A 19866-nucleotide genomic window follows, 5' to 3' on the forward strand; every position below is an offset into this window, starting at 1 on the left:
TAGAAAAACACTTTTTTTGCCGATGTTTCGACCTTTAGTTGTGTCATCTTCAGAGCCTGGGTAATTTACAAAACATATGTTTATTGGAGAAAAACAATTCAAGATGTAAATATAAATTTTGAACCAAGTGTTTCATATTCACATAAAGTGTGGTGCTATTCTTGTGGTGTCATATTGGTTTTGTGTGAAAGTATTGTGAAACGTGAATTTGTATTCTGCTGTTTTCATATGATCGTGACAGGATGGGGGACGCGGTAAATCTGGGAAAATTTCTTTGATCATGAATAATTTTGACCATGAAGACCATCAATAATTCTTGACCCATTTCTTTATCCCTAACCTTAGTAACCATCATGGAAAAATGTATCAAAAATCGATTAATTATATTTCTTTGGAAATATAATATATGCATAATAATCAGTTTAGTTTTTTCCTAGTAAAGTAAAAGAAAAGTAGACAAACCTCTCTTCTTGCTTCACTTCTCGCAGTCCACTGGCAATTCCATCTTTTGAAATTTACAATAAATTACCTGCAGGCCTCAAATATCACCCACCCCGGGTGTGGGTACTACGAGGTCAGATTATGTGCTAATTTTTTTTTTCTTTAACTTTGAATTAAAAAAAACTGTATTACCTTTTGCAATTTCCGTTAGGGGAAATAAATATTTATATTATTTGTTACAGTAGTGAGAGGCGGTCAGGAATGAAGCAGTTTAGAAAAACACTGTCTTCATTTTTTGCGACGTTCCGACCTTTATTCCGGTCATCTTCAGGGCATAAAGTTTGGTACTACTCTTGTGTTGTTATGTTTGTTTCGAATGAAGTTGTGAAACACGAAATAAATGTCGAAATATCTGGGAAAAAATGAAAACGGTGTTTTTCAAAAATACTTCATTCCTGACCGCTCTTCATTACTTCAACAAATTATTGAACAGCCAATCGCTAAATAACACAAGTTTATATTATTATTATTTATTGTTTGTTTTAATTATCAATTGACTTTCGAGCTTAAAAAGTTACTTTTGTTTTTAGTTAGAAACAAACAATTGATTTGTTAGATAATTATCTTTTGTGAAAGAAAGATCTAATCAAATACACATACCCAAAGTTGCAAAGGTATGCGGTCTCTTAGCAACATACTTTCTTAGCATTTTAGTTTTCTATTGTTCCTTTTATCACCGTGGATGGTTCCAAGTCAAGCTGGTTTCTCTTAGCAACAAACAATCAATCAATAAAAAGTGTTAAAGGTATGTAATTGTGTGTTTTTTCTTATTACACATCAATAATTTTATATCATTAAAGTTTTTATTTTAAATTTTCAATGATTATAGTGTATTGCACGGATAACTAGCATAGATCAATCCAGTAAAGAGTAAAATATTGTACAAAGACATTTCGCTTTTATTCTACGTCTGTTCAAACGTTTATATGTACAATCAATAGGTGCAGCTTTTATCCTAATTATATGATGGTGACGGCTTATGAGAAAATTGCATTATCTTGCATTTCTTCACACAATCTTTTAATATTTCAGCTGATACGATTTTCCATCAAACATGAGCCCTTTTACTGAAAACTCTGATCAAGGGTTCGAACCAGATGAAAATGAAAGTAAATTGATGATAAGAGAGGGCAGTGGACATTTAGACATTATTGACCTCCTGGTAATGGCAAATAATTTAAAAAATACAACTATTACTTCAATATTAATAAAATATAATAAAAATTGTCACATTATCACTGAATTCTGATTATTTTCTAGACTCAAGTTGCCGACACGTACGACCTTCAATCCGTCCTGTACATAAAACTGAAAATAATGACGAAAGATTTGCCACTGCACAATTTAAATTTATACCTGCCAGGGCTGAAAGAACTCGATCTTGATAATAGTAATATAAACTCATTGAGGTATGAGTGTATTGAGGAATAATACGGGGTAAACTAGATTTGCTTCGACGTCTCAATTGGAAATCTATTACTTATTATAATGCATAAATCTATACACGTTTCCTTTCTTTGATAAATATTATATCAGGAAACTAAAAAGTGACTGATCTGATGTACAAAATGCAACTATGTATATTTATTGGAAAGTATCTTCTAGTTTAATAATTGATAATAATTTATATAATCGTCGTTATGTTTTAGGCAATGTTTGTTAGTCATTTTAATTCACCGGCGAATTAACTCAACTATTAAACTCATCCAATTGTAATTAACTAGTTTTGCTTAATTATAGGGAACTCGGGGCAGAACTAGGAGGTCTCCAGGTTTTGAGAATCAATAAATGCAGACTGGAATCGTTGGACGGAATATTGTCGTTTAAAAATTTGTCGGAATTTTCCGCTTCGAACAATTATATAACTAATATAGGTTTAGTTGGACAGCTGGAACACTTGCGGTATTTTGATATTTCCAGGTAATTTTACTCAATTGAAAATTTTCCGACATGGATTATCGTGTTCACTCTGTTCTCCTCTTTAGAAATTTTATACAAGACTGGAAGCAGTTGTCGTTCCTTAAAACCTGCGACCGTTTGGAGCATTTGCGATTTGAAGGAAATCCAGGCAGTAAATTCACAAGCTATCAAGCGGAAGTGAAAAAAATGCTTCCAAATTTGGTAACGCTGGACGGAATTACTCTAGGTACCAGAATTAAATAAAAGATTGGAAAAACGTATACATGATTATTATATTTGTTTATTTAATTTTCCTCCAGAGAACAAGAGTTTGCATCAAACTCACAACTGGGGCGGTTTATAATACCAATGTTTGCCAGATGAAAGGGTAATTGGTCGTGATTGAACCTAGTCTAAAAACGGTGGTGAAAAATTGTCTAAAAAAATATATCTGACGGTACCAGGGCTGCCTTGTTACTGTAGGCTGTGTACTCATTTGTGCCAACCCCTACACAGTTTGGAGGTGTCATACTAGTTTGCCAATTTGTTTCCAGGTGGGCATAGATATCGCCGGTTAACACAAATTTGTGTTACTCCCCGATTCTCGCCGCTTCTTTCGCAAGTCGTTGGTCCCATCCTGTAACCATTTATACAGCTGGCTTACCTTACATCCATCCCACTACCATCCACCTGCGATACAACCATTTCGTATTCACAAACTCGAATTCTATCTGAACAGCTTGTTTCATCCAAGAACATCTTGAGCTTATCAAAGGAAAAAGTGGAGAACAAAATTAAATAAGTCAGTCTTGCCCTCCACTATATTTCAACAAGGAGCTACCGATATAAACTCGAGGAAGGTACTAGGACTATACCTATAAGCAGGCGGGCGTGGAATCCCTGCCCAAGACTTAAAAGAGAACGACTTAGCATAAGACTGCAACAAAGACGACAAGAACTGTTATATTTTGACCGTAAAAACGCAATTAAGTTCTTACAGAGTTTTACTTCGATCACTTTGGGACATAAAGGAGGGTCAGAGATGGTTGGTCTCTCACTCCTGTCCTCCGGGAATGTCAGAGTCTTGACTGGCTGGAAAAAATAACAAGTAAAAAAATATTTTCCAACTAAAAAAAACTTAATTTGGAATTGAAATATAGCACTGTACATTTTTGCACCATTTGTGTTGTCAATTATTCAGCTTTCAATCTTTTTTATGTCCACCAAGATTAAAGATAAAGTTCAACGTTACCGAATGAATTTTCAGAATTTCAATGATTTTTTGTTTTCCTAGGAGATTTCGGCGTTTATTGAATCCACTGAAATACAATATGTATTTACAGCTTACTCATAAATTTGTTTCAACTTTCAGATCCACAGGATAACACAACGAATGAAGAAAACAATTTGGAAAATTCATCTTTTAATCCTACAAGTAAGCGTCCATTATTATTAAAAGAAAAGTATATAATAATAATAATAATTAAAAGTTTGACCAAAACGTTTAGCAGCTACCCAATATTATAGCTGTTCTCTGCAGCAGGAAGATTTTCAGCTCTTATAAAAACGCTAACAGAAGAGCGAAAGTTTTGGCCGAACTATTACAATTAAAAAACACTTACGACTTATTTTGGAGATTAGTTTCTTACCTTATTCGTATCAAATTCGTACATGGCTTATATGTTTTCTCAGTTGAATCTGAAAAAAGAGAGAGAAAATACACGTTGACACCGGATATATGCGGAAATCTGGCCAAGGCTCTCATACAATCCAAGAAACAGTCACATTCCAAAGTAAAAAATATATAATTCCGTAGAAATGTCGCATTATATAATATAATCTGTCTACGCGTTAGGATGGTGGAGACGAAAAAGCAGCTTCGAGTAATCAGAACGTCGGAGCAAACGGTTTGCTACTGGCAGCTGAACACTGGAAAAAGACATTTCAGGAGTTTCTGAAGAACCGCTCCAATAGTCCGACTTAAGCAAGGTTAATAATTGTTGAAAGAGGGGGAAATTTCATCAAATACAAGCTATAATGTTTGCCATTAGAAAAAAAATGTATATACTTATGCGATAATAATAAATACTGCACACGTTTTAGTATTCCCTATGTCAATGATGCCTGAGCAACAAGCCAAGGCGAGAAAGATTGGATGAAATATATTTGTAGTGAATCACTTTGAGTCCGTTCGTGATTTTCAGGCGATGATTAATGTAAAACTGTTGGTGCAGAACATCGCCGTACATCAATGCCAGGCTATTTCACGAACAACTTCATCGAACAGCCTGACCCGACCTCACTCCTTCTGATTACTACGTAGTGTATCATTTTTTGGAAAGTTAGATATTCAATGTTGAAATGATTCAAGTTCAATTGCTGGTTGTGACAGGTTTTTCACCTCTAAAGACTCATCGTATTATTGAATTCCTGGAACAAATTTGACTCACGTCATTGGAAACTATCATGCAAAGAATCAAAGTAGAAAGTGCACACTTTTCTTCCATCCCTACCAATGTACTGAAATGGAGCTTCGGCAATGCAACTTGTTCGCTGGTAAGTTGGCCTGTTATTGGATTCTCAACGACACTGGATAATTACTCTAACTCTCCAGCTACATAATTATTGAATGTTTAGCGCAGAATGAAATAGAAATCATTTGCGAAGAAATAAATAAATGCTCAAATAATACTTTATATGCTACAAAAATAAATAAGGTAATGCCAAGGTTAAGGGTGTGTAACATTCCTGAAGAGATAACAATGGAAACAATAGAGCCACAAAACTATGAAGTTCCCAAATGATATCCTACGTGGCTGAATGGAATGTTTCTCAAGAAGAAAATCTGTCCGATCTATCTAATCATCCAAATAAATTAGAGAACCACAGTAGGGTCTAAAACAGAAAGTCTCAATGACAGTTACGGACATGGTCAAAGTTATTCAAAGGCCTAGAAACATTCGTCTAAACATTTTATAGAAAAGTTATTGCCACATGCAAGAAGTGTTTCCCCATTGTTAAAAACAACCTAAGAAGAGAAATCCGCTAATGATAATTTTTGATGTAGAGAATAAATTAAAAGAGGAGGAGCTATTAGAATTAATTTATAAAAAGAATGCGGATGGGATAGGAAAACCATGGTTAGCCTTTACAGAAAAAATAAAATGTAAATGTAAGACGGGTAGAAAAGACAAGGAATATACAAATTGGGTTGTTGAAGTGGATGCGGAATTAAGGAAAAGATTATTGAAATTAGGCATTCTATTCGTGCAGAGTTAAAGATTATCTAGAGGTTAGGCGATGTAACAAGTGCTAGAATATGGACATATGCAGGCTTTTTGTACGAAAAAGGAAGTGATATGTCGTGGATGTGGTGAAGAGGTGCAAGAACCACCGAGAAAAGGGGTGGAAAATGGATTTGGCATGGGAGTGAGAGTGATAAGAGGTGAATCAAGAGGCCTTAATAGCACTTTTTAAACCAAATTTGACGATATTGAAAATGAACAGATTATGTAACTCGCATTGGGTTGTAATAAAAATAGGATGGGAGAATTGGGAATTTGTAATTGTTTGTGGGTATTTCCAGTTCTCACATCCTATAGAAATTCACTAATTTCGTGGTCCGCTTGACCAATTAATACTTTACAATTAATCAAGGTTTTTAGTTGAGATGAAAAAAAGTCAATGGCATGAGCGGGATTCGAACCCACGATCTTCGGCTAGATACGCCGCTGCTCTACCACTTGAGCTATCGTGACCTCGATCCACTCGGACATCAACTTCCTATCTCAACCCCACCTTATCAGTTTTCCCTCCTTTATGCCATTTTTCAAATGTCGTGTAATCGGATTGGATTCTCGACGAAAAATGAAATGGCCACGGAGAGCTTTAGTGAAGTGTACTTCATTTTAATTCATTAAATTCACTAATTTCGTGGTCCGCTTGTCCAATTAATACTTTACAATTAATTAAGGTTTTTAGTTGAGATGAAAAAATGTTAATGGCACGAGCGGGAACCTTAATTAATTGTAAAGTATTAATTGGTCAAGCGGACCACGGAATTAGTGAATTTAATGATTTAAAATGAAGTATACTTCACTAAAGCTGGTAGAGGAAACCTTATAGGTTGAACTTATCAATAGGATAACTACTAGGGACGAGAATAGGGTAACCCTCATATGGATACCTGCTCAATAGGATAACTACTAGGGACGAGAATAGGGTAACCCTCATATGGATACCTGCTCATAAGGGACACTATGGTAATGAAGAGGCGGACAGCCTGGCCAAAGAAGGATCAAATACTGCGTTTGTCGGGCCACAACCGGTATTACCCCACTCTATAAGCACAGCGAAAGAGAGTATTAGTTGCTGGGGCTTGAAACAATTCCTTAAAGAATATGTCCCCCGGACACAGGCAATCGAAGGAGTTTCTGAAGGAAATCAAACCAAAAGAAACGAAATGGTTATTCTCTAACTCTGGGAGGGGAATTAGGAAGCTGATAGGTATCCTAACGGGCCATTGCCCCTTGAGAAGACACCTCTTCATAATGGATACTCTACCAGACCCCTTCTGCCGCTTCTGTGAAACAAAGGAAGAAACGGCTCGACACTACCTTGCAGAATGTGATAGGTATGCTAGGGAAAGATTTGAAACTGATAAATGGTATGGGTTATAGTGGAACTGAAACTTTTACTGCATACAAGACAGGAGTGTGGTTTTTTTCATTATGAACCAATAAATGATAGTCTAAACTGCCTTGCGTTATAAAACTCTTTCCACATACATCACAAATATAATTCCTCTCTCCTGTATGAATTTTCATGTGAGTATCCATCGAGTATTTTGTGAAATATTCTTTGCTACATATGACACAAGGGTATTTTGGCTTTGCCTGCTCTGGAAGATGGCATTTACTGTGCAAATAGAGTGAGCTGAACTGCTTAAAAGCTTTACCACTCTGCGAACAAACGTGGGGCCTCTCCTCACTATGAACTGTACTGTGCGACTGGAGTATCGTCTTTTGTGAGAATCGCTTTCCACAAACGTCACAGCTATAAGGCCTGATTTGCTGATGCAGTTTGACGTGCCTGGCAAAGCTTCTATAGCGCTCGTACACTTTGGGACAGCTCATGCACTTGAAAACAGGCTGTTGCATGTGGACTGTCGTATAGTGAGATTTCAAAGCCGGCAAGGATAAAAGCTCCTCATTACACAATGTACAACCCCAGATGTAGTTTTCAAAAACATTTCAGACAGGTGCTGTTGTCGCTTCATTAAAAATGTCTTCTTCTTCTTCACTGCCACACTCGGAAGAAGAATTTTTACCACGTTCTTTCCTTCCATGGCTTGTTCCTTTTTGCATTGCTGGGTTTGTTTCTAAAGGCTGGTTTAAATTTGAATAATGCTCTTCTAATACAGTATCATTTGATGCTTTGTTATTTAAATTTAGCTCGTCTTTCCGTTCGACCTCGACAGTTTCACCTTTTAACTTCAGCTTATACATTATTTGTATTTTATTCTGGCTCTGTAGTCACATCAATTCGATTACTTTTCATTTCGCAAGTAAACAGTGTCTTTGTAAAAGTAACACGGCGCTCCAATTTTCTGAGCCACTGTAACTTCGATCCCAATACATTGACTTTTCTATCTCGACATATAGTATTTGTGAACTTGATTACTTAAGTTAACTTAAGGGTTTTGTTAAGATATCCGCAATGTTATTGTTTGTGTTCACATACTCTATTGATATTCTTCCATTCATAACACAATCTTTTATGTAATGGTAGCGATATATATATATATATATGTTTGGATCTTTTAGAGTTTTCAAAATTATTAATTAATGAAATGCAACTCTGATTGTCAACTTTTAAAATTCCACTTTTGTCATACACATTCTCATCACTCAAGATCCCTCTGATGTTCATCATCTCCTGAGCTGCTGCACATGCTGCAATATACTCGGCTTCCATCGATGACAGGGCAATGCAGTTTTGTTTTCTTGAATGCCATGCTACCGGGTTGTCCCCATGGAAGGCAACAAATCCACTAACACTCTTGCGAGTCAGCCGGTCGCCTCCCCAGTCAGCATCACTCATTCCTGTTAGTAGGCCATTCCCTTTTGTATACTTCAGACCAAGATGTCGTGTTGTGCTGAAATAACGAAGTATTCTCTTCGCAGCCTTCCATGCGTGTTCTGTAGGTCTGTCCAGAAATCTGCTAAGATAAGAGACACTGAAGGCTATGTCTGGTCGTGTACAGATGGATATATACATCAAACTGCAGACTAAACGCCGATAAGGAGTCTCTATGATTTCATCTCCTTCATTTATATTGAAACCGGTTTCCATCGGTGTCTCAACTCCATGACATTTGTCCATGTCATACTCCTTTAGTAATTTGCATATGATTTTTGGTTGTTTGATTTCTAAATTACCATTTGACCTTTTTAATTCCATCCCCAAAAAGGTTGATGCAGTGATAAGATTTTTGGTTTTAAAACTATCATGGAGATCATGCAACAGCTTATTAATCTCCTCTTTTTCTCCAGTGATTAGTGCATCATCCACAAAGAGAACTAGAAAAACATTTTGTTTCTCATATAGACAATAGTCATATTTTGACCTTCGGAATCCTAGTTTGTCCATTTCTTGAATAAATCTTGCGTTCCAACTTTTTGGTGCATTTCTTAAACCATAAAGAGAACGGTGGAGCTTTAAAACTGGTGAATTACTTTATACACCTTCAGGTATTTTTATATAGATATCATTTTCTAAATAACCATTTAAGAAGGCTGTTGGGACATCAATTTGTGATAAAGTCCAATTGTTATGGACAGCCACTGACAATAAGGTTCTAACAGTTTGCAACCTACAAACTGGGGCATAGCATTATTCTCCCCCTTTTTCAGAAATCTGAAAACCTTTTGCCACTAATCTAGCCTTTTTTGTTCCATCTTCCTTAATTTTGAATATCCATTTGGTATCTAATGCTTTTTCACCTGGGGGCAATTCTGCTGGAGACCAAGTATTGAGTTGATTCAGAGAATTTATGTAATTCCTTTTTTATTGCTTCATCCCATTCAGGAGACATACATGCCTCCTTATAACTGTTAGGCTCATCGGTTGAAGAAATGAAACAATAAGCTGTATACAGCTCATAATCATTTAAGTAGGAAGGTCATCTTTTTCTTCTTTCTTGTTGCGTAATACCTTTTTCCTTTTGTTTTTTGTCTTCTAAATTGCTTTCTATGGTTTCTTCAGTTTCTAAATCTTTATTTTCTTCTTCTGTTTCTGTGTGAGTGTCAATTTGTACGACCTGTTTATTTTGGGAATTGTTAATCTGGCTGATATGAGGCTTGATATCCTTATATTCCATAATGTTTTCATTAAATCTGACATCCCTTGATTAGATGATCTTACCTTCTATGGGTAACCACAATCGATAACCTCCTCCACAATATCCTACCATTACTCCACGATTAGCCCTTGATAACAACTTTTGCCTCTGGTAAAACAACATACCATGCTCTGCATCCGAATATTCTTAGTTTGCTAATATAATTTCTGCATGCGATATTAATGAAGGAGTTTGTCCTTTTGGCAGAGTTATAGTGGGAGAACGATTCAGCTCATAAGCAGAGCTCCTAAGAGCTTCTCCCCACAAATATTTGGGTATGCCCGAATCTGCTATTTTTGTCCTGATCATATTCAACAAATTCATTCCTCCCATCTGAGGACTATGACTCATAGTATATTCTAAAATAATACCTTTGCGTTGGGCATAATTTTAAAAGTTCTTGATGTAAATTCCCCTCCATTATCCAAACGAAGTCTTTTCACGTTTACTCCATTTTGAGTTTGCATTTCTCTTATGTAATTTTTGATATTTTCTTCCGCTTCATTTTTATTCTTCAACAGTCTTACAACTAGAAAATGTGAAAAATCATCTAAAATGGTTTGAAAATATTTTTCTCCATAGACTGAAGATGGATTTATTGGACCGCAGATGTCGCTGTGCACCAGGTCACCAATAGCTCGTGTTTCAAAATCGAAGTTATTCGAAAGCACCAATTGTTGAAGTTCGTCGCCGTGAGTATTGGAATAACAAAACCTGTGCTTGGCATCGTGTCACAACCTTGGAATTACAGAATACCGCAGTCAAAATATAGTTCACGCGTTCAACAAAACACTGGGCCCATAACCTGATAAATGGTATGGGTTATTGGAAAGAAATTAAGTTAACTATACTTGTGTATTTTTATGTGTTTATTCCAAACAGGTCTTACACTCACTGAACTAACACCAACTGTCTCTTTATAACGGTCATAACCGTTATTTTCCTTTACCTGAAAAACAGTCCCAACCTTATTCTTTTCCCCTTTAATTATACCTTCGACAGAAACTTTCGAAGGAGAGGACATAACCAAAACACTCCCCAAGATAAAATGGTCCAAAATCTTGGGGTTTGTGAATAGGTCCAAAAGGTTTATGCAGGACTCGTGAGTCGACCAGGTCCCGGACCTTTTAGGGATGGGGTACGGGCCTACCTAGGCTTTTAACCCCTCGGGTCCTGGTCACCCTCCCTGCGTAATATATATAATGGAAACCATTGACCAATACGGGTTGATAGTGCTCGGAATTTACGACGTTTGAAAACTTGAGATATGGCACAAATATTGAGTGGTAGAAGGTTTAAGTGGGAATGGAATACATCCGTGCCATACTTGTGAGTGCGTATTTCCAGTACCGCCATCCCACGGTAGTGTATGTGGAAAAGTTGGAGTATATTTTAACGAATTTGGGCAATAAGGCTGAACGTGTTATCATTGGAGCAGACGCTAATGCGATGTAACCCCTTGGGATATTGGCTTGACCTCAAAGGGTGTACCAAATTTATGGTCCGGCTCTTTCGCCAGTTTTAAAATTTAAAAATGAACAAAACAAAAATCTTGACTCAAAAATGTATTTACAAATATACTACAACTTAAAAGTTTAAAGAAACAAAAATACGTTTTGTGGAACAAATAAAAAACGTTGACTAACCCCGGCAATTAGAGGCGTGACATTCCCCCCCCCCCAAGTTACACCCCTCGACTATCAAGATGTTTCCCCTAAGAATGCTGAATCCAAGTCTTCTGATGATTCTCCCTGTATAAACTCCAAAACTCTCTCATGTATACGGATTATAGCCATCATGGCGTCTCGATGTCTGGTAAGATCGGCACCTCCTCTTGCATCTCGTTCGGAGATTGAAGTTGGGCCCTGTTCTGGTCTCTCTCGTTGGAAACATCCTGACATCGAAATCGATTATATAACATTTCGTGGAAATGCCCCAGCCTCTTTTTCTTTGTTGGAGAAGGGAATTGTGAATATAAGAGACCTCCCCCATGTACTTTGGATTGACGTAGTTTACATTTACTTCTTTAAATGAATAAATTGAAATTAAGTTTAACATTAAGAAGAATTATAATAAGAGGAAGAAAGTATACAGCTTTAATACATGATTTATATTATACATGATTTACCTAAAACTTATATAATTTTAAATCAAAATAGTACCCTCATCGTTTACGGTTTCAAATAAATTTAACCGACTCCAATTAACACTGCATCACTTAAATACATCTTGAATTATTTTATAATAACATTGATAGAAATTGGTGGATACACTGAACATGAAATTCTATTTTTATACATATAAAATTAAATTTAATAATCACATTAATCCATAGTATATTAAAGGTTACCCATCCACCACCAGGTTTACGGCCCCTGCCCGTCTTCGTATTTTTGCAATTTTCTCTGAGCACGTTCTACTAAACTGATATCATTGCTTGTAAGCCAATACTCCCCCATTTGCAGGAAAAAATGGGGGTGAATCGAGTTTATCACATTCGAGTTGTGAAATCATAGGTGTTTTTTTAAAATATTTTTATCGACCCTTTTCATTTCGAAACATGTGCCCGTTTTATGTCGTTTGGGTCCTCCGCGTTCTGAATTTGATACGTTACAGGGGAACTTTTCTTTACCACTAAATAGGGTTTTGAGTATTTATAACTTAATTTATAGGATATTCCTTTTGCTTTATTTGAAAGTGTGTAAAGTTTTATCAGCACAGTGTCTCCTATGTTTAGTGTACATTGTTTATGTTTAGTATCATAATAATTTTTGAACTTTTGGTGGGCACGCTGCCCGGTTTGATTCGTCGAATTCTATTTCCCATTCTAGGTGAATTGGTGTTAATAATTTCCTCCCTAAAAATAATTCGTCCGGGGAATAACCCGATGATGAATTTACCGCCGTGTTGCATGCAATTTGGAGCCAAGAAAGATTATATGACCATCTTGACTGGTCTTCTGCATAATAAGCTACTAAAGCTGTTTTTATGTCCCGCAGTCTGCAGGACAGAGCAGCAAAGGGACTGTCAAAGGTGTTGCTGCTGGACAGAGCAGCGAATGGACTGTCGCATCGGCAGGATCTTAAGGATTCACAGGAGGTAGTGGAGGAAATGGCGTAGGGGTTGACGATCTCATCGCCCAAAGCGTTGTCTGCTTTGCAATCAGTCGCTATTTCGTTATTTCCTTTGTAATTGTATCTTTGCAGGGCCCATTCTCAATCCAACAATCCTATCCCAACCCTTGGTTGCAAGGGGGCTTTCCAGGCAAAAATTAATGGTGTAGCCCCTCGGATGGGGCAAGTGGGGAAGAAGGCCGTTTGGGTCCTTAGGGGCTTGGACAGTTCTTCTACACCAAGCTTGCGGGCCGTTAGCAGAGGTGCATCGCCTCCCACCTTGAGAAACAAAGGTCTGATAAGGCCATGTGCCAGGTGCGGGCGATAAAGAACCTCATTGTCTTTTTCAAGACGACGCGATCCACAAGGGAACTTCATATCATCTTGAGATACACGTGAGTGTTGCGGGTTTGCCTATCCGACGGATTGAAGGGGCACAGCAGTGAAAGAGACCCGCATAACGAGTGTGATTTGCGGGTTTGCGTTTTCTTGTTAATTTCGGAACTAGAAGTGTGAAAAGCTTTATTTTATTACAGTTAAGCTATAATTGCTTGGAACTAGAGAAAATTTTTTGTTAATGCCCCTTTTTTTTGTGTTTTGGACATTATTGGTGGAGGTTGTGTTTTCTTATTTTTATATATTATTAGGTGATAGGAACTATTAGTTAACTGGTGTGTAGCCGTTAAGTTGCGAATTGAGTATCTTCAGTGTACTGGTGACTACAATGACTAAAAGTTCATTGGAGTACTAAAGTGTACGCCAACTGAGGAGGTTCCGACTAATATGTCGGAACATCCAGAATTACCAACCATGGAGGAAACGGACATGAGTGTAGAGGTAATCGCAGGTCACGGAGAAGGTTGTTGGGGTACGCCAATTCCAGGGAGTAGAAAACGGACACACTCCTCCCCGTCAGTGCTAGAGGGGGCGAGTAAGTACGGAATATTGGACCTTTTGGTGAATGCGAAATCCGTGGAAGCGGAAGTGAATGAGTGGCTAGCAAAGAGGAGAAATTGCAGTGAGAAAACAGCGAAATGGATCACGAATAGGCTCACAAAGATCGTAGACTTGCTGAATGATGCTGCAGGCGAGATGATGACGGTGAGAAGCACAAAGATGCATAGGACAACAAATCTAGAAGAAGAAATAGATGAAATTAGAAGAGATAATGCTCGAATAATGGACAAACTAGATCAGATGACCTGGAATATAGAGGGAGGGATGGAAACGGGAGTGAGAGGAATAGAGAGAATAGAGAGGAGGATTGGGGAACAAGAAGGAGACATAGAGGAAATGAAGGAGATGGTACGGAAGGAGGTACAAAAGAATATGCAGGAAGAGATTGGGAAGGTACTCAAAGGAAAGGAGAAAGAAAAAAAGGAAGAGAAAAGAGTTATGGTGGAAAGGATAAAGGAAATAGAGAACACACAAAGTCTGCAAAATAGGATACTAGGAGAGATTAAGGAAAACATGGACCGAGTATATACAGGAGTGAGTAAAGTATATCGGGGAGAACAGGAAAGGGAAGTGAGAATGGAAGAAAGACATCGGGAAATGATGGAGAAATGGGGCGAGGAAAGGAGAGGAAGAGCGGCCCGCGAAACCACTGTTGGAAATGGAATGGAGACAGAAGGAGGAGAGGAATCATACGCGGCGGCGGTAAGGAAGAGAGTCAAGAGAAAGATAGAAAGGAAATCAAGGAAAGGAGTAAGGATTACGAAAGAAGAACAAGGGAAAGAGATTGGAGGAGAAAAAGTGAGGAAAGAGCTGATGGGAAATATAGACCCAATCAAGAAAGGCTGGGAGATAGTAGGGTTCAGAAGAGGAAGAAACGCGGTATTCGTAGACGTAATGAAGAAGGAACAACTAAAAGGAATAATAGAGGATACAGACCTGAAAGAGAAAGGCTTCAGAGTAGAAGAGCAGAGGAAACTATTCCCATGGATAATCCTTACAGGGGTTCCGGAGGATATAGGAAAGGAAGAACTAGGGAAGAGGATTGAGGAAACGATAGGAAGAACTAAGGAGGAGTTGGAAGGTCAATTGAGGGTAAGAGTCTGGAGGGATGCAAGGAGTGGGAAGAGGAACGTGATTTTGGAAGTTAACCCGGAAACAAGGAGAGACTTATTAAGGGTGGGAAGGATAAGGGTAGGGTGGGTATCCTGCCGAATAGAGGACTTCACGACAGTGCTGCAGTGCGCGAAGTGCTTCGGATTTGGGCATAGGGCAGCAGTCTGTAGGGTCTGTCTGTCTGGTGTGTGGCAAAAGTGGGCACTTTTCGAGTGCGTGCAACGAAAGAGAGGAGGATAGAGTATGCGTAAACTATGGAGGGAAGGATCATGGGAGCAGAAGCAAAGAGTGCCCGGTTTATAAGGCAGCTGTCAAGGCATGGATGAGGAAAATAGACTAAGGGGAGTAGGTTACGCGTAGGTCAGATAAACCTGGGAAGAGGGAAAAGTGCGACGGGTGAAATAAGAAGGGTAGCGAGGGATTTGAAATTGGACATTTTACTGGTGCAGGAACCGTATGCACGGAATAAAGGGATACCGGGATTTGGGGAGAGGGATAGAGTATGTATGGGAGAAGTCTCGGAAAGAGGCAACCCAATGGCAAGTGTGGTGATCTTGGATGAAAGGCTGGATATTTGTCAAATTGGAGCCCTATCGAACCAATACTGTGTTGTTGTAGGAATAGGCACGGGGAGAGGAGAAGTAATATACTTCCTTTCGGCGTACTTCCAGTATCGACAGGAAACAGCGATACATACAAGGGGATTGGAACGGGTGCTGGAGGGTCTGGGGGAAGGTGCCGATAAAGTAATAATAGGGGCCGATGTGGATACGTACTCGAGAAGATGGTGGAGTGCGAAAACTGACCATCGGGGAGAACAGGTGGAGGAGTTCATAGCAACAAACAATCTAGAGGTCATGAACAGAAAAGGGAATCTATCGACATTTCATACTAAGAGGTCCTCTACTAATATAGATGTTACACTGAGTGGAGCAGCGATTCCAAGGAACATTAAGGAATGGAATGTTAGGGATGTGGATGTGGGTACAGACCATAGATTGATTTATTTTGAGGTAGAGGTGGGGGACAGGAGGAGGAGACCGGGAAAGACAGGTAAAAACGGTAAAATAAGCTGGGAGAGGTACAAGGAAGCGTTGAGCAACCTGGACGCAACAGGTAGCAGGGGAACCCTAGACGAGGAGATCTAGAGACTAGAGGAGAGGATCAGAGAGGCGGTACAAGTAGCACGGAGAAGAGGAGGGAAGCGAACTACGCTACAAACATGGTAGAGTAAAGACCTGGGAGAAAGGAGAAAAGAAGTCTACAAGTTGAGAAGGAAAATGCAGGGCACAAGAGAAAAGGAAAGGGAGGAAGAATTGAGCCTAAGGTATAAGGAGTTAAGAAGGAAATATATAATGGAGATCAAGGAGGCGAAGGAGAAGGAATGGGTGGCAGGAATGGAGAAGGAGAGGAAAAAGGTATGGGGGATCAAAGTATAAAAAGGAGGTGGGTAAGGTAAAGGAAAAAGGAGTTTCGTATTCGCTTAGAAAAGGCGACGCCCACACGCTGACTATAAAAGAGACCCTGGAGGTGTTCCTGGATAAATTCATAGGGGCAGATGACCAGAGATTAGAGAACCCAGAACAAAAAGAGATTAGGAGAGAGCTTGAGGAACTGGAAAGGAATATACAGGAGGAAGAAGGAACCCAGGAAATAGAGGAAGAGGAGGTCTTAGAAGCGCTGGGGAAATTTAAGCAGGGGAAGTCACCAGGAATAGGCGAAGTGACAATTGAAATGATAAGGAGAGGGTGAGATGAGTTAGCTGGAGATGTAGTGTGGGTTATGGAAGAATGCCGACGGAGAAGAACGTTCCCTCAAAGGTGGAAAATAGGTATGTTGGTGATGCTGCTAAAGGGTTACGATAAGGATAGGAGCCAGGTTGGCTCGTATAGGCCAAGATATCTTCTCCCAATGTTGGGGAAGTTGTGTGAGAGGATCATCTTGGTTGGAGCAAGTAATCAGCAGGTCATGGCGAGAGTAGCAGTTCGGGTGTCGAAAGGGAAGATCAGTAGAAGACACACTACGTAGCGTAGACTAACATGGTAAGTAGACTAACAACCAAATATGTGCGGTGTTTATAGATATCAAGGGAGCCTTCGACAACGTATGGTGGACATTCCTAAAATTGAGACTGATTCGCCTAGGAATAGGGAGAGAGGCATATGGTATAGTGTCCAGCTACCTTAAGGATAGACTCACGTGCATCAGGGAAGGGACGCAAGAGGCATGGAGAAAGGTTGAGAAGGGAATACCACAAGTCTCGGTGCTGGGTCCGTATTTCTGGTGCGTCGTTTTTAATGATCTGCTGGAATACCTGGATAAGGAGAGAGTACTGGCGAGAGCGTACATGGATGACCTGTGCTGTGTTGTGGGTGGCAATTCGAGGAAGGAGTTGGAGGAAGGAGTTGGAGGAACGAGCTTCCGAAGTGATGGGAAAGGTGAGTGCGTGGTGCAGCAAGGTAAAGCTACAAGTGTCGGAAGAGAAGACGGTAGCAGTCCTATGGAGACCTAGACCTTGTTGGACAGGCACAGGCTCCCAGTAATCGTACACCAAGGTAAAAGGATTCAAGTGAGTAGTGAGTGTAGGCACCTGGGAGTATGGGTAGGTGAGGGAATTAAGCTGCACGGGCACGTGAAAAGGGCGTGTGAGAGCATAGATGATAAATGGCAGAAAATCCTGAGACTGAGGAGGAAAGAAGAAGGTTACCAGTTCAGGGAATTGAGAACTATATATAAAGAGGTAGTAGAGTCACACTGGAGTTTCGCGGCAGGGTTCACCTACGAGCACTTAGACTGGTAGGACTGGAGACACCTAGAGAAGTGCCAGAGGAAGGTATTGCTAGGACTTCTGGGGGCATACAGGACCACACCCACCGCAGCATTGCCTGTGTTAGCAAGGGTTCTACCAGTGAAAGAACTCATAAGGAAAATTAAGCTGGCATACGATATGAGGAGAGGAAAGATGGTAAGAGTAGGTGAGTGGAGGATGGATGAGGGAGCTGTGGAAATTAGAGGAAGGCGGAAAGCCACAGAGATGATAGTAGAACAACTTGTGAAGGACTGGTAAAGGAAGTGGGAACGGGAGTCAACAGGGGCAAGAGTTAGGTCCCTCATTCCAACAGTGTCAGATTCGGGTTGTCCGAATCCGATATGTGTGAGTGTGGTCGAGTGGACACTATGGACCACAAATTGTTCCAGTGCGTATTGGCCGATAGTGTAAGGTACCATATAAGAAGGAGAATGGAAAAAGAGGGCATAGATTGGACTCACAAAGTCGGTTGGTGGATTAGAAAGGACCAATGGAAATTCTGGCAGATGTTGCGCGGAAAAGTCCTGAAGGAGTACGGCGCCTGAAACATTAAGTGTAAAACAAAAAAAAATTAAGTGTAAAAATGTAAATAAGTTGATAATAAGTGTAATACATGTAAATAAAGTTGGGTGCACTAGGGTAAGAAGTAGTTGTAAGGATTGTAAATAAAAACAGTAGAAAGGTATGAGGATTAAAAATAAGGATTAGTCAGTGTAAATATTTAATAGATAACGAAAGGATAAAGAATAGGAATTAGACAAACTAAACGTAAACATCGAGTAGTCTTAGGAATTAGATATAGGATTAAGAGACTGTAAACAATAAGATGTAAATAATTGTAAATAGATAAGGATAGGATTAAGAAGAATTAAGAAGGATTAGAGTAAAGAGTAGAATTAAGAAGTAGAATTAGGAAAAGTGTAAATAGTAGGATGTAAATATGGATAGGTTAAAGAGTCAATTCCGAATCAGTCCTACTGCTAAACCACCTATGGGACTTCGCATTTGCATCCGCCCCAATGATCACAAGATTGGCTCTATTCTATTACGTACTGCATCTAGCATGCAATTTATGAGAGCTCAGAATAGAGGGGTTTCAGTCCTACTGCTATACCACCTATGGGACTTCGCATTAGCGTCTGCCCCAATGATGACACGTTCAGCCTTACTACCCACATTTGTTAATACATACTCCAACTTTTCCACATACACTACCGTGGGATGGCGGTATCAGAGAGATGGGTGTAGTGAAAAACATCCAACTCTCTGTTTAAAATAACTACAGCCGCCATATGGTTTCCGCGGTCTGTAAGTCTCCCTACCGTCAGGTCTTTCTTTCTTACTTCTCTGTATCTTGGCCTATTTTAGCTCTACCAGAGGGATTCTATGGCTATATTTGCTCTGCCTGACAGTCGCTGACTCAACCACCATCGAGATTCTGTCATGACAAGTTTATTCTGGTCGTGTCCGGGATGGACCTCTTGGCGGTACTTGAGTCATTGAGAGTAATGGGGTGAGTCATTGTGAATTCTCTTAGCAACATTGTATGTTTTGCATACAATTGCATAATGCATGTTTTATGCTTGTGCATGTCATTCTGTTATTTATTGTAATTGTCATAACTTACTTTCATTTAATTTTCAGGTGATCTAGATTCGTTCACGCTTTCAGATGTATGTCTGTTTCCAGGTACAGGCCATCGCTTTTGTTCCATGACGTACTTTTTTACGTACTTTTTTGTAGCGTTAAATGCAGATTGGGAAGAAACGGATAGTCGCATAATGGTATCCTGACTGTTGCCACTACTACTGGGCTGTATCTGATGAAGACAGGATGTTCGGGCCTCGATGAATTTTTGGCATTCTAAGAAGACGTGCGCCGCTGACTCGATGTCTCCACATTTGCAGATATTTGTTCTTTTGACTTTATGAAAAAATAGTTTTTCGTTGAAGTCTCCAAGCCCAGCAAGATATTGCGCTATACAGGGTGAATTGCTACTCGTGCTACAAACTTCTCCAGTAGATTCTTCACCCTAAAATGAACAAAAAAGTTCATATTGTCCATGGTCCGAT

At 39.3% G+C, this 19866-nt stretch overlaps 3 protein-coding genes across 4 annotated transcripts; 2 read left to right on the top strand and 1 right to left on the bottom strand.

The window, feature by feature from the left end:
* Positions 1-1106: 1106 nt before the first annotated feature.
* Positions 1107-4498, top strand: LOC106668896 (leucine-rich repeat-containing protein 56). Of its 2 annotated transcripts, none has more exons than XM_014398052.2 (8): positions 1107-1246; positions 1534-1663; positions 1762-1910; positions 2242-2421; positions 2487-2647; positions 3773-3835; positions 4093-4193; positions 4256-4498. In XM_014398052.2, exons 2-8 carry the CDS (start codon positions 1556-1558, stop codon positions 4382-4384), a joined length of 891 nt encoding a protein of 296 aa, XP_014253538.1. In that variant the 5' UTR covers positions 1107-1246; positions 1534-1555; the 3' UTR covers positions 4385-4498. The 2 variants fall into 2 exon arrangements, with proteins under 2 accessions (XP_014253538.1, XP_014253537.1); XM_014398051.2 differs by lacking the exon at positions 1107-1246 and adding an exon at positions 1346-1442.
* Positions 4499-7073: 2575 nt separating this feature from the next.
* Positions 7074-7559, bottom strand: LOC106668882 (gastrula zinc finger protein XlCGF49.1-like). Its single transcript, XM_014398034.2, has one exon. The coding sequence runs from the start codon at positions 7557-7559 to the stop codon at positions 7074-7076; it is 486 nt and encodes a 161-aa protein (XP_014253520.1).
* A 3932-nt stretch (positions 7560-11491) lies between these two features.
* Positions 11492-18199, top strand: LOC112126415. The gene has a single exon (XM_024225462.1). It carries the CDS (start codon positions 13699-13701, stop codon positions 15223-15225), a length of 1527 nt encoding a protein of 508 aa, XP_024081230.1. The 5' UTR covers positions 11492-13698; the 3' UTR covers positions 15226-18199.
* The last annotated feature ends 1667 nt before the right edge of the window (positions 18200-19866 follow it).

The sequence above is a fragment of the Cimex lectularius genome, unplaced genomic scaffold, assembly GCF_000648675.2.
Source record: "Cimex lectularius strain Harlan isolate CLEC.00 unplaced genomic scaffold, Clec_2.1 scaffold29, whole genome shotgun sequence".
Lineage (NCBI taxonomy): Eukaryota > Metazoa > Arthropoda > Insecta > Hemiptera > Cimicidae > Cimex > Cimex lectularius.